This window comes from Nilaparvata lugens, chromosome 3, assembly GCF_014356525.2.
Source record: "Nilaparvata lugens isolate BPH chromosome 3, ASM1435652v1, whole genome shotgun sequence".
Taxonomy (NCBI): Eukaryota; Metazoa; Arthropoda; class Insecta; order Hemiptera; family Delphacidae; genus Nilaparvata; species Nilaparvata lugens.
In genome coordinates this window covers 40,896,689-40,912,723 of record NC_052506.1, presented here as the reverse complement: position 1 = coordinate 40,912,723, position 16,035 = coordinate 40,896,689, and the positions used below count along the sequence as shown (strand labels likewise).

Below are 16,035 nucleotides of genomic sequence, written 5' to 3'. Positions count from 1 at the left end.
TTTTGTTTTCACCGGTTCACATCGACCAAATCTAAAAATTGTGATGGTAAAGCAAATTTGTTGAAACATGTGGAACTTTGTTCCAAGTTTGAATCTCAGCGCGTTTCATATCCTAAACGCGGAGAGACAATAAAATTCAAGAAACCAGGCACGACGTTGAAGAAAAAGTACACCATTTACGCAGATTTAGAAACTTATGTTGTAAATATTAATGATGATGATGATGATTCCGATTCTGATGAAGTTACTCGTAGTTACACAAAGAAAACGGCGCGTCATATTCCCTGCGGGTATTGTTTTGTTGTTATAGATGTTAACGGGGAAATCGCCTACGGACCTGTACTCCATAGATCGAGTAGTTTAGACGAAAAAATCATGGAGAAATTTCTTCAGGAAATTACAGATCTCGGGGACATTTTGTATGAGGATATGAAACGAGAAATTCCGATGCACGCTTTATCCGAAAGTCAAGAGTGCGAATTTCAAAATTCAGTAAACTGCGGGCTTTGTGCTGAACCGTTTTTAGACAGCGATATTAAATGTCGTCACCACGCGCCTGAAACCGGTAATTACTTGTGTGCGGCACATGTTTCTTGTAATTTAACAGCTCGTACTCCGGAGTACATTTCGTGTTATTTTCATAATTTCTCCGGTTTTGATTCGCATTTTATTCTGAAATTGCTCGGTAAATGTAAAAAAGAAATTTCCTGCATCGCAAATACGTCAGAGAGATTTTTGACACTTTCAGTAGGCAAAATTAAATTTTTAGATTCCTACAAGTTTATGTCTGAATCCTTGGAAGTATTGGTGCGTAATTTGGTAGAAAGTACAGACATGGAAAAGAAGTTCGAACGATTATTTTCGGTGTTTCATGATCCACCTCACGAACACAGACAGCTCTTGTTGAAAAAAGGAGTATATCCCTACTCGTACATGAGCTGTCCCGAAAAATTCGCAGAAACATCGCTTCCCCCCATCGAGTGTTTTCATAACGACTTAACTGATACACCTCTGTCTCGCGAAGAATATGAGCATGCGCAAAGAGTGTTCTCAACATTCAAGCTGAAAAATCTGGGTGAATATCACGATTTTCATTTATGTTTGGACGTAATGCTATTAGCGGTAGTTTTTGAATCCATGAGGTCTACGCTTTTTAGCTCATACGGCCTTGATGTGACCCATTTTGTTTCTCTCGCGCACTTCACCTGGAATTGCATGCTGAAACACACTAAAGTCGAACTAGAATTGATTACTCATCCTGACATGCATCTTATGTTTGAGGCAGGGATGAGGGGTGGGGTGTCATTTATCGGTAAACGTTATTGCGAAGCAAATAACAAACATCTACCCGAAACATACGATCCTTCAAAACCTTCTAATTATCTGCTTTATATCGATGCAAACAGTTTATACTCGGAAGCTATGAGCCGAAGCTTGCCTGTTGGAAATTTCAAATTCCTCTCAGAGGAAGAAATTTCCAGCCTTGATTTCGCAAATTTGGACAGCAATTCAGAAACCGGATATATAATAGAATGTGATCTCAAGTACCCTCAAGAGTTACATGATAAGCACGCCAGCTTCCCACTCGCACCTCTCCACCAAACGCCGCCGCGCGAATTGCTGTCGAACTACCAAACGAATGAGAACGGTCAAACTGGAACCAAAAAGCTCATGAACACACTTTTCGACCGTGAAAAGTACATTGTTCACTATGTCAATTTAAAGCTCTACCTTCAGCTCGGTTTGAAATTATTGAAAGTGCATCGCGTCATTAGCTTTTCCCAATCTCCCTGGCTGAAAAGCTACATCGACTTCAATATCCGGAATAGACAGAACGCGAAAAATAAATTTGAAATATCCTTCTTTAAGGCCTGTTGCAATCTTATCTTTGGAAAAACTATTCAAAGTAGTCGTAAGCAAATGAATGTTAAAATTATCACGGATGAAAAACGGTTAGATAAGTACATTTCAAATCCACTATGTAAACGCTGGCAAATAATTAGTCCGAACGTGATCGCGGTTTTCTCTCGTAAGTTGGAACTTAAAATGAACAAGCCTGTCTATTCCGGCTTTTCCGTACTGGAGTTGAGTAAATTCCATATGTACGATTTTTTCTATTGCAAATTACAAAAAATTATACCGTGGGATCGTATAGAACTGTGTATGACTGACACCGACAGTTTTCTTCTAAACCTAAAAGTCGAAGATGTGTATCAGTTGATTAGAGAAAATTTGACCCTTTTCGATACTTCTAACTATCCACCTACCCACCCTTGCTTTTCCATGGAGAGAAATAAAGTTGTAGGAAAGTTCAAGGATGAGACCGCCTCAAAACCTGTCCATAGATTTGTAGGCCTTAGATCGAAACTTTACTCATTTTTAGTATGTAACGAGAATGAAGAACCTGTAAATAAATGTATAGCAAAGGGTGTACAGAGCGGAGTGAAATGTAGAAAACTTAATTTTAATTTATATAAGAAATCATTGTTTGAACGTAGTGAACATGTAGAAAAATTTAATATGTTAAGATCCTTTAATCACACCATGTATCAGGTTGAATGTGCAAAAATCTGTTTGAGCCCTTATGACGATAAGAGGTACATTGCTGAGAATGGTGTTGATACTCTCCCATTTGGACATTATAGAGTGCCAACACTCTAACTGATTGCTCAGTATGTCCCATGACAATCATCCAACACCACTGATTTGACTGTTGTAAATATCATGAATATTATTAGATCTAAGTTAGCTTTAGAGCTTCATAGCGTGCCGCGTGTGAACTATCCCACTCGCAAATATGAGTTGAAAAGTGAAAAAGACTTGCTTCAAGCCGATCTCATTGAGATGACGAGTTTATTGCGTTTTAATAAGGGTTACAAATATATCTTAGCTGTTATTAATTGTTTTTCAAAATTTGCATATTGTGTACCATTAAAAGACAAGGCAAGCCAATCTGTATTTAACGCACTCGAACCAATTATTTCTAAAAATGAGGGAGTTAAGCTGTTCCAAACAGATCAGGGAACAGAATTCTTTAATTCAAAAGTTAAAGCGTTATTAAATAGATATAGTATTAAACATTATCATGTTTTTACCGATAAGAAAGCCTCCATAGTTGAAAGGTTTAATAGAACACTTAAAGCAAAAATTTATAGATATTTAACTGAACATGGAACCAAAAACTGGATATCACAACTAGACAGTTTAGTTCGTGATTATAATGCGACAATACATTCATCCTTAAGAATGAAACCTAAAGATGTGGGGAAAAAAGATCGTAATCATGTTTTAATGTCATTGAATTCTGCATTCAATAGACGATATAAATTGAAAAATTCAAAACCGAAATTTAAGCTAGGAGATGTTGTACGAATCTCGAAGAAAAGGGTTCTTTTCGATAAATCTTATAACATAAACTGGAGCGCAGAGTATTTTGTAATTCATTCTATATTTCCTTCTCAACCTGTAACGTATAGCTTATGAGATCTAAACGGAGAAGTAATTAGTGGTAGGTTTTATGCAGAAGAAATTGAAAAAACACAATTAAACGAATCGGAGAGACAAGTGTATTTGATTGAAAAAATATTAAAACATGATAAAAAAGGATTGTTAGTGAAATGGATTGGGTTTTCAACACCTAGTTATATTAGTAAGGATCAACTATTAGATGAAAAATAATCTTTTGTAATCTATTGTAAATATCATGTAAATTTATTGTAAATAATCTATTGTAAATATCATGTACATTTATTGTAAATAATCTATTGTAAATAACATGTACATTTATTGCAAATATCATGATGTACATTCGTTGAAAATATAATAGCTCCTCATCAAACATTGGTTCTCATTTCGTGATATAAGAATCTTTTGAACATCCATAATCTGTCTGTTGATGATGATGATGAGGAGAGGAGGTGGAGAGTGTTGGCTGCATTCCAATCTCTGGGAAACGCCTCTCTATACATGTAGCGCTCGGTCATTGCTCTGACGGCATTGTTCTAACTATTGTAAAAATTTTCAGTACCTTATCAGATCACGTTCTGTACATTTGTAATCATGAGTCAATTACCAATTGTTAACTTTGATAAATTAATTACAAATAAAGAAAAGCCTGCATTTTGTAAAAATGGAGAGCTACTACCTCACAATGCAAGAATGTTAATTATATCACCCAGTGCTGGGGGAAAAACAAATCTCTTATTTAATTTAGTATTTGCTGAAAATGGTTTAAAATTTAAGCACATTTACTTATTTAGCAAAAGTTTATATCAACCAAAATATGTTTTTCTCAGCAAGGTATTTGCAGGTTTGAAAAATATTGGATTTAACATGAAAGATGATGTGAGCCAAATTCCCCATCCAAACCGTATCCCTGAATATAGCTTGGTAATTTTTGACGACTTGCAACTGAGTAATGTCCCACAGATAAGAGAATATTTTACTATGGGACGACATCGAAATATTGACACTGCATATTTAATTCAGAGTTATGGAGCTACACAGAAACATTTCACTAGAGATAATGCAAATATGATAATAATTTTTAAGATGGATTTATTGAGTCTGAAATTAATTCACAGAGATCATGTTGGAGGAGATATGTCTTATAAAGATTTCAGTAAACTTTGTCATACAGTTTGGAATCGTAAACCGCATAATTTTCTTACAATTTTAAAAGAATGTAATATAAAGGAAGGAAAATATCGGGATTCACTGGACACAATTCTTTCCGTTCAGTAGAGATCAATTCTTTGTACAGTCATGTTGTCTAAAACACATAGGAGGAGGAAGAGGAGAGGAAATAGCATAGTAAATAACGAGAAGGAGAGTTTAATAGAAAAGATTAAGAAATTGAGAAAGGTGATCAGTGACAAGCATAAAAGCTTAGTCAATTTTGAAAAACGAACGGAGGAATTCAATAGGAAAACTCTTTCGCCATTAATAGAACCTATAATTGAATTGGGAAAAACCAAATCTAGTTTGCACTCTAATCATGATTTTACACCTAAAAAGGAAGAAGTAAAAGAGGAACAAGAGAGTATGGAAATTGATGATAATGAGGAGGGGGATGAAGAGAGTTATGAGAGTTCAACAGACAATTTTTTAAGCTCGACTAAATTTGAAAACAGTTTACTTGGTTCTAGCAGAAACGATGATGTGCTGTCACAATATCTAAAAACGTTTCATGCGGAAAAATTGAATAATTCAATCAGTTATGGAATTTCATATAATTCTAAAGATGACGTGTATTATTTTGGAAATCAGCAAGTAATATTCGATAACGGTTATATAGATATTAATAATGAAAGATTTCGTTTAACACATGGTCTACTTGAGTTATTATTCAGTGTGAGACCAAACTCAAATCTTTATAATCAGAGAGATCTGGATAAGTATAAAAAAATCTTAACACTTACAGGCATACATTTAGATCGAAGAGGCTATGTTAAACGAAATCAGGGAATTAAATCGCAAATGATTAAAAAGCTATTTCCCAGTAAAAAAATTAGTAAAAAGAAGGGGTGGGGTTTATTGAAATTTGCAAAAAATAATTCTCATGATAGAATTTATCAATACTTTGATAATTTTGACGAATTAGTGGAAAGATTAAATTTACTGTATTCCTCAAAAGCTAGTGGCAACACCGGGCATGATGTGGAGATCGCGTCTATAATTGAAGAGCTAAAAGAAGCAAAATTAATTGTTTAGTGTTACGATGACTCTACATCGATTCGGACGAATTGATACGGCTAGTGCTAGCAGAGCTGTTGCTAATCTTACGTGTGATATTGACTCGATAACACAGAAGATAATCGAATCGATAAATCAACAAGGAATCAGCAAAGCTGTGAAATTTTATTTAGATTCGCAAATAACCAAACTCGTTTCGGAAAATACAAAGAATATTGGAGTGAGCATAATTGAAAGAGAACATATTCTAAGTACATTACAAAATTTCAGTGCTAATATCGATAAAGTTATCACAGAGAGAACTCTAAATTTAGAATCCGCTCTAGGAGAAGTGAAAACTTTAACAGACAGCTTTTCATCTCAGTTGCTCAGTATTAACAACGATAAAGTTGATGAAGCTTATTTAGATGAGAAATCAAAAGCCATATCGGATAAAATTAAGAATTTGGAGGTGTTGGACAGAAACTATCTCAATACTAAATTAAAACAACTTAGTACAGAAATTTTTACTAAAGTAAATGAAACACATCCATCGTTAATTGATAAGCAATATTTAGAATCTGCTTTGCAGAAATTGACTAGTTCTTCATTAACAAAGGAAGAGTTTGAAAAACGATTATCTGAAATGGCGAGTGCAATAAAAGCTAATATTATGGAGGATATTGAACAATTCATTACAAAAGATGCTATTGCTATTCTAATTAAGCAAATTGCAGAAAAGTACGCAACTAAAAATGATATAGGAGATTTTATTAAGAAAAACGAGATGGGAGTCGCTGTGAAAAGCGTTCGTGATGAAATAGCTGAGGCAATTAAAAATTCGGAAGAGGGTGCTGTCATGAGACTGCAATGTTCGGCTCCATTCATTGACTATCTAAATTTATTCATACACAGAGTGGCCCTGGACATCGTATCCAAATATGCCGAGGTGTCTTTCCACATGAATTGGATTGAGGCCAAACAACATAACCTTACAGAAAATCAGGTAGTGCAAATTATTACAGAAAAAATGGATTTAGCCAAATATAAAGACTTTATATTGGGGCCGAAAACATAAAATCTTGAGTTGCGTGAGAGAGAGTGAACGATATGTTGTTTCAAATTTCAGTCTAGACATTTTTGACTATGATTGATTGTGGTGTGAATTCATTTCCAACTCGATTGAAAATTAAACCAATTCAAGTTGGTGTATTAATTAATTAACCTCAGTTAATGTTCAACCATTGAGTTGAAAGGTAATGAAAAATGGTATGTAGGAGAAAAAAGCAGAGTTCGAGGAAACGGGGTAGAGGAATCTTGAGTTCAGCGGCAAGAGTTTTTAAAGGTGTGTCAGGCTTGGCAGGTAATGTGACATCAACTATTTCAAATAAGGTAATTGATAACCTGGGAGAAGAATATCATATTCCGGGATATGAGTATTGTGGGCCGGGCACCAAGGTTAATGAAAGGTTAAAGAGAGGTGATCAAGGTATAAATTCATTAGATAGAGCTTGTAAGATACATGATATAGCCTATACTCAAAATAGCGATAATAAAACTCGAGCGGTAGCTGACAGAGCTCTAGCAAACGCTGCATGGGACATTTTCAAAAATCCTCAAACACCCCTTGCCGAGAAAGCACTTAGCTATCTTGTTACAAACGTTATGAAAGCTAAAGCGGCATTTGGTGGGTCTTTGAGAAAGAAGAAGAAGAAGAAGAATGAGAGGAGAAGTTATAGTAACGAAATTAGACGCAAAGCTATAGCTCAGTTGAAACAGCATATTGCAGGAAAAGGATATTATTTGAAGCCTTACTCACCACTTAGTGGTGGCAGACTTCTACCCCCAGCCCCACCAGCATCATATGGTGTGAGTTTATTCCCTCAAGTTAAGAAACGTAGAACAACAAAGAAGGGTAGGAAGAAGACGGAGAAGAAGAAGGCATGAATATTGAAGGAGAATTGAGTAATTATGATTTGATTGATTGGTCAAAATTATTACAGATTCAGCTAAGAGGAATATATATGCTAGATGCATTACCCAAAAAAATTCTAAAAAACGAGAATGCCATTGTGAATTTAGCAAGGGAAAGCGAGGATGGGACACATTGGGTAGCATATAAGAAAGTTGGTTCTAATGTTTGGTATTTTGATCCAATTGGAAATTTACAACCTCCATACGAATTGGACAAATATTGGAAAAAAGAAAATGGAGTAAATATATTTTATAATGTAGAGCATATGCAACCATTAAATAGCGATTTTTGTGGTCATCTTACATTATTGTTTCTTGCAAATCAGTTGTAATTAAGTAGTTGTGGTGAACACACAAGATGGTGGTTATTACATTACAATCTAACACGAGTAACCTCTATGAACATTTACAAGAAATTATAGAATTGGATAAAAATCGTGAATGGGAAATTGGATTGATTAATTTTTCCATTTACAATAGTATTGCAAACATTAACAAAGGAACAAATTCCAGCTTCAAATATGGTGATAGATTAATCGAGTTGGATACTGGTGCATATGAAGTTGAGGATATTATAAAATCTTCAAAGAATAAATTGAATATTGATGGCAAGAAGAATAAACTTATTATATGTGCAAACGTAAATACTATGAAGATTGAAATTCATTCTGATAAACCCATTGATTTAACACGTTCTGATTCGATTGCAAAGATACTTGGTTTTGATAATGTTGTTTTGCAGCCAAATAAATGGCATTATTCCAAACATTTGGTTAACATAACAAGCGTTGACAGTATTGTAGTTGAGTGTAATTTAGCTTGCGGGAGTTACTCTGAGGGTGAACAAAAACATATAATCTACGAATTTTTACCAAAGGTTCCTAGCGGTTATTTAATAAACGAAGTACCATCACCGATTATTTATGTACCTTTGAATACGCATCGAATTCAAACTATTAATGTAAAGGTAACGGACCAGAACGGATCGTTTATTGATTTCCACGGAGATACAATTACAATTAGGTTGCACATACGTGAAAAGTAATGGGTTATCTTATTTTCAACCCACGTTCGAATAAGACCAATCAAGTCATTAGAGAAAGGAACGCGATAGCGACAACACCTAAAAACAAACGTGCTTTGTCGGCTAAAAGCGCGAGAATATTAGAAAAGTTGGGTTTTATAGTTGATTGGCGAAATGTCAGGAGGCCCTGCAGCAATTAGTGAAATTCTGGATGTGGAGACAGACCTTCAGTTTTATAATGATATTACTAAATTCCAATTTCACACTCATACAGTTTATTCGGGACAGGAAATAAAAAACTCTGACGAGGCACGTATTGGCATAAATTCTTTAGATGTCTATTCTTTACCTTGTAAATCATTCATATTGATTGAGGGAACAGTTAACTGTACAAAACCGGGAACAGACCCAGCCGATGCACCAGTTGCAGCAGACTATAAATTAAGCAGTAACGTAATCGGCAACCTTTTTGACGAAATACGATATGAATTAGCAGGTCAGCAAATTTCTAAATCAAGATTGATTGGATTAACATCCACAATTAAAGCTATATTGGTGAAAAATACTCTCGATAAAAACACATATCACTTGGCTGGTTTTGACAGAGCAGGATATGAGCTAACGGATAATACATTCACTTTCTGTGTACCGCTGAAATTAATCCTCCCGTTTTTTGAAGATTTTCAAAGAATAATTTTAAATTTGAAACAGGAACTCGTCTTATTGAGGTCACTGACAGATCTAAATTGTGTTGAGTCTCAAAGTGGAACAAGCGTTAGTGTGAAAATTACAAAACTGCAATGGAGAATGCCCTACATAGCTTTAGAAGATCATGTAAGACTGAAATTTTTGAGACTGCTTGATGCTGACACTCCACTGAAATTAGGTTTCCGTCATTGGGAAATTTGTGAATTACCAAATTTGCAAAATTCACTTAACCATTCTTGGGCAGTTCGTACCACATCGAGTTTTGATAGTCCAAAATACGTTATAATTGCATTTCAAACTGATCGTAAGAATAAAATTAAAAAATCAATATCTAATTTCGATAGCTGCAGTATTTACAATGTTAAAGTATATTTGAACAGTGAGTATTATCCATATGAAAATCTGCTAGGTAAGAAGGAAGTTTTATACCGGATGTTCCTGGATTTCGCGCCCTCGTATTATAATCATTCAATCAATAGCGAACTCGGAACAGAAATTGATTTTAAAACGTTTTGTGAATCAACACCGCTGATTGTTGTAGATTGTTCACACCAACCAAGTCATTTGAAATCATCGACAGATGTTCGTATTGAAATGGAATTTAAAAGTGCAGTACCTGCAAATACTTCCGCCTATTGCGTTTTAATTAGCGATCGTGTGATGGAATACACACCTCTCACAAGCATGGTGAAAGAAGTTCAGTAATTTTATTGATAGAGCGCGCCGCCTATATAAGGTGTGCATTCTGCTCAATTTAGTTCATTATCAGTTTCACCTTTGAACAGGCAACATGTCCTATTCTTTGTGTTCTGATATTTTGGACAAACCACAAACTCGCTCTATTGGTATCCAGTGCGATCTTGATAGTTTCTATTATGAAGCAAGTACACCGAAGCCGCTGGAGGTGGAGGAGGAGGAGAAACGAGAAGAGAAAGACAAAGGATTCGAGGAGTCCGCCGCCGCCGCTGAGGGGAGGGAGAAAGACAAAGGATTCAACGAGGTCGCCGAAGAGAAAGAAGTGGACAAGGAAGCGAGTGCGAAAATTGCTACGGTTGATCTTCACTGGTTTAAACAAGATTGTAATCAAATTATTGTGAAAGAACTTGCCATAATTGATCAGTTTAATAATTATATTGTGTTCCATTTCAAATCACCATTTGCAAAGACAGAATTGAGTGCAAAATTGTATAACGATGTAACATGGTTAGAACGTCACTATCATAAAATAAAATGGGAAGATGGAGATTTAGAATACAGTGAGTCATTAAAATGTGATTACCTTACAGCTTATGAGAAAATTTTCACAAAAGGAACTGAGAAAGCAAAGTTTTTAAGAAGATTGCATAGCAACGTTCAATGTATACCAGAGGATTTTCCAAAACCTGATTTCAGCTTTGTCACTAGTTCATGGTTTTATGCTGCATGCAACATTCATAAAAATAGACCACATTCTCGCTGTGCTTTATTCTCTGCCCAACATTATAATTCTTTGTTGTTTAAAAATATGTATCAAACAAATAATTTCTTGTGCGAAAACAATCGAATGCAAAGTATGAAAATGGCTCTGATGTACACGAATTCACAGAAAAGAAACTTTGCTCGTTATGGATTCTTCTACAATGGAAAGGATCTACAATGTGTTTATTGCCTGCATGCATTGAGACTGCATAAAGCGCGTACATGTTGTCTATCGTCAATTAATGAAGAAAGACCACTTAATTACTCTATAATAGTTCCTGCCTATACTTAGTTTTCTTCATTCGCTCAACAACATGGATCCGAGAAAGTGGTTGGCTGCTGACAACGAATTGGAAGTGAGGTTAAAAAACTGTATTGATTGGTACGATGAGTGTGAAAGTGCAATTAGGAAATCAACTCCTGAAAATTATAGTTTGGCGAAGCAATTGAAAGACATTTTTCTAAGCACGGTTAATTTAAATGATATAAGAGACTATCTATGTTATTATCGTCCTCATAATTTGTGTATAGATAAGCTAATTAGAATTGAAGATGAAATTATGAATAGTTGTGTCGAAATGTGTAAATAAACGTTTTCTGCCTTCAAATGATTTTTCATTCCAATATCCCATTCACGTTTTTTAGTTTAGTTGCTGCTTAGAGCTAGACCAGACAACACGTGTGGGGTGATCTTTTTTATACAGACACGAGCCCCTATAACACGTGCATCTCATCAATTTAGAAAGAGAGATATATCTTTCTCTATTCCCCTCATTCGAGACACGTCAAACATCTGCGAGATGCAGTGTTATGGTTTTTCAAAATTCAAAAAATTAACTCGTCTCTTGATGTCAATTTAATTTAACGAATTTGATTCAATTGCGAAGAATATTAAATTTTCAACAGGATGTCAAGATGTTGATTTACCGTTAACAAAAACAGAAAATGTACACTTTTCGATTTTATCTGAGATTTTCGAACTGCTCAATATTCTAGACAGCGGTCATCTACATTATGATTGTACAAATGATTCGTCATTATCTGTTGTTAAAAATTCCGATGAACTTTGGAAATGCTTGTACGATATTGCAGATAAAAAATGTAAAAGAACTTAGATCATTGTAGAGATTTATAGCATTAGATGCGAGAGAATTTCTCAATTCAATTAGATGTAGAGAGAGAGAGAGAGTCATTGACCTCACTCTGGATTCGCTAGTATAGAGTAATATGGATTCACTTTAATTTGTCAGTAGAGAATTTTTTCCCCCTCATCTATAGTGGGGGAGAGAGAGAGAGAGAGAGAGAGAGAGAGAGAGAATTTCTCAATTCACTTCAATCTGTCAGTATAGCAATATGGATTCACTTCAATCTGACAGTATAGAAATATGGATTCACTTTAATTTGACAGTAGAGAATTTCTCAAAGTGAGTCTGGCATCGTAGTATAGCATTAGAGCGAAATGGATTCACTTCAATCTGTCAGTATAGCATTGGATGTAGAAATATGGATTCACTTTAATTTGACAGTAGAGAATTTTTCCCTCTCAAAGAGATTTTTTTCCCTAGATGTAGAAATATGAATTCACTTTAATCTGTCACCAAGGGAATTTCTCAAAGAGATTTTTTCCCTCATCTAGCATTCACCTCAATCTGTCAGTATAGCATTAGATGTAGAAATATGGATTCACTTTTATCTGTCAGCAAGGGAATTTTTCCTCCTAAAAGGGAAATTTTTTTTCCCTCACCTGGGCAAGGGGAAGGGGAGAGAGAGAGAGAGAGAGAGAGATATCTCTTTTCATCCCCCTCACCTCCACTGGGCAAGGGGAAGGGGAAATCTATTTTTAGAAAGAGAGAGAGAGAGAAAGATATATCTCTCTCTCTTTTCATCCCCCTCACCTCCACTGGGCAAGGGGAAGGGGAAATCTATTTTTAGAAAGAGAGAGAGAAAGATATATCTCTCTCTCTTTTCATCCCCCTCACCTCCACTGGGCAGGGGGAAGGGGAAATCTATTTTTAGAAAGAGAGAGAGAGAGAAAGATATATCTCTCTCTCTTTTCATCCCCCTCACCTCCACTGGGCAGGGGGAAGGGGAAATCTATTTTTAGAACACCCCCACCCTACAGGCGGGGGGGAAGGGGAGGAGGGATGGACGAGGGGTGAGAGGGGGAGGGGATTTCGAGCAAAAAAGTCAGTCCAAAATCTTAGAATCCCTCTACTGTTACTGCTTAATAGAATAATAATTATTTATTAGGAACTTATCAATACTAAAAGCAGCATAACCTCAAAAATCAATACAAAGGTAGCTCATCATACCTTATATATTTTTTATTATTGTAAGTTTCCATCATCTGATTATTGTTCATATTTTCAATAATATTACAAAATTTATGTTTGAATTCTATTTCATCAAATTAGCTTGTTATCTAACAAATCAAGTTAAGAGTATACTTGTATTTGAACACAGTATCTTACTATTTTTTCCTCTGTTCCTGTTTGAGTAATCAACTTTGAAAAGATTTCTTATGACATAAATATAAATTGAACTCTCTGTCATACAAAAGTATGTCTACAGTAATAACAAGATGACTTATACCAAATCTTCATTCTGATTCCAGACATGCAGCACATGGTTTCCCAACTCTTCCAAACTGTGGCCATGGAATAAGAGAAGGCAACAAGAGTGACTTCAAGTGTCCCAAAATCAATATGCAGGACATTAGAAGATTCCTTCAAAATTTCTACAAAACAACAAATAAGATTGAGCAAGATCACTTCGTAATCAGGTATGCCAAGGGGAAAGCACCAAAATGACATCAACTTCAACATGAAGACTCTGCAGCACGAGGTATGGCTATTGATTATTATATTCCAACATTCCGCGTTGAACAAGGTAGAGACTTAGTGAAAGTCTGTCAGAAATGTTTTCTGGATGTCCTTAGAATCTCCAAATTTCGTGTTCAAAGACTATGCAGGAAAGAACTTATGACTGGGGTGTCACCTCAGGAGCTATGGGGGGGAGATCATCGTTCAAAACATTCTGAGCTGAAACTCACTGAAGTGAAAAAATTCATTGAATCCCTTCATACAGTGGAGTCCCATTACTGTCGAGGAAAGTCTAAACGTCAATATCTTCCCAGTCACTTGAGTATTCAACATCTTTGCAATGCTTACAATGAAAAGGTGAATGATGATGAAGGACTGAAAGTTAAATATGAATATTTTAGGAACGTTTTTGTTGAGAATTATAATGTGGGGTTTGTTTCACCTGCTACAGATCAGTGCTCAAAGTGTCTAGAACTCAAAGAAAGAATTAAATGCACTTCAATCAGTGAAGTGGAGAGATCTACACTGAAAACCGAATTAGCCATCCACAAAAAACGAGCAGAAACGTTTTTTGCTCTATTGAAAGAGGAAAAGGAGAATGAGCTAACATACTCATTTGATTGTCAAAAAAATTTTATCTTTCCAAAGCTAACTGATCAATCTGCCTATTTTTTGAGACAGTTCTATGTTTATAATTTTACAATGTGCTTAGGCACTTCAAAAGCTTGTCAAACTCGAGAAAATACGTTCATTTATGGCTGGAGTGAACTTGAAGCTAAAAAGGGTTCAAGTGAAATAGCCACATGCATTGTACATCGCCTATCAAATACCACCTTTCCAGAGCAAGTGGACACAATAAGACTCTTTGCTGACAGAGCTGGAGGTCAGAATAAAAACACGATAGTGATCACTGCTGTTCTAAACTGGCTGACTGTTGAAGCACCGCCACATATTGGAAAGATTGTTATGCATTTTCCAGTCCCAGGACATTCCTACATCCAGCCAGATCATTGAAAGGAAAATTCGAAAATTGGAAACGATTATGCATCCAAATGAATATTTTGAATTATTTGGAGAATCAGCCAATGTTTCAAGGCTAGGAACTGACATTGAAGTCAAGGACTGGAAGGAGGCATCAATGAGAAATATAAAAAAGCCAGCTGACTGGCATTTCAAGCTCTCCTTTTGCAAGAGATTTATTCTAACAAGTGGTCAACAAAATAATGGTAACGTTCAAGGGAAGACAACCTACCTGACTGATTTGGGGAAGCCACAAGGAATTTCTAAAAGAGGCTGCAGAGTCAATAGAATCGTTGCTCAAGTAAAAGAAAATGATGCTGCTGTCAACCCAATGAGGGTGATGGATGTAAAGAAGCTTCTCAGAAAGCACTATGGGGAAGAATGGTCGAAGCTTGAGTGCCTCAAATTTTATTCGGACATCTTCAATGAGAGAATGGGAAGACGTGAGCAGGAAGAAGATGAAGAGGAACCAATGGAAGATGAAATTTTGACACTAGAAGGAGACTTCGTTATATAAAAAATAACTTTTTCGATGATAACCATAAAATCCCTTTCATATTTCACTTTAATTTTGAAAGATAATGACTGGAGACTATTGGAATGTAATACCTAATTTTCATCCTATACCTATAAAAAACAATTTTATACTTTTCTTGAATTTTGTTCTTATTTTGAAAATGTATTATGAAACGATAGTTTTTATTCTAGGCCTATATGACTTACATTGAAAGTGTATTAAAACTTGATTATTGTAAACTGCAACAAAACTGTCTTGATCCATTCATTACTGCAACAAAACCATCTAAAACCCCTATCCTGTTCCATAACTCACCAAGTCTATATTAAATTATTTTTTCCTGTCGAAAGTTGTTGGATCTCATTAAAGAATTTGATGCAATTGTATCCTGAGAGTTCAGATGAAATCACTGTTTTTTTCAGCACTGTCAATATTTTCAATCAGCTGTAACAGTTTTTCAGCTCTCCTGAAAAATTTCCAAAGATGGAGTTGGTGAGTTTTGGAGCTGACCAACTCATTTCTTCGTTTTATTTCATTTCATGGTTTGAATAAATTTAGGATGTCACAATAGCAAGCAATATAAAAATTTCTGTCAATAATGACCGCCATCTTGAATTTTTCAATGATGTCGAATATTTTCGTTTCTTCCATCATCAATATTCTTATTGTGCTTGTTGTAAGGAAGAGATTGAGACCATTTGCAAGTCTCTATCTTGAAGTAGTCATGCGAAAATCGATTATATATTCCTACCTTGACTACAAGGTGGTAATGCATTACTACCTTGCATTACTAATGCATTTATTTGTAAATTGTTCCATATGCATTTTCCATGCTTATG

At 35.3% G+C, this 16,035-nt stretch overlaps 1 protein-coding gene across 4 annotated transcripts in view; it reads left to right on the top strand.

The window, feature by feature from the left end:
- LOC120350428 overlaps positions 1-15,483 on the top strand; it is a 105,259-nt gene extending 89,776 nt beyond the window's left edge. For all 4 annotated transcript variants that reach the window (XM_039423798.1, XM_039423797.1, XM_039423796.1 and 1 more), the window contains exon 2: positions 13,452-15,483. In XM_039423798.1, coding sequence (XP_039279732.1) covers positions 13,684-14,673 — 990 coding nt within the window. In that variant the 5' untranslated portion in view covers positions 13,452-13,683 and the 3' untranslated portion in view covers positions 14,674-15,483. The remainder of the gene's footprint in view (positions 1-13,451) is intronic.
- Positions 15,484-16,035: the final 552 nt, after the last annotated feature.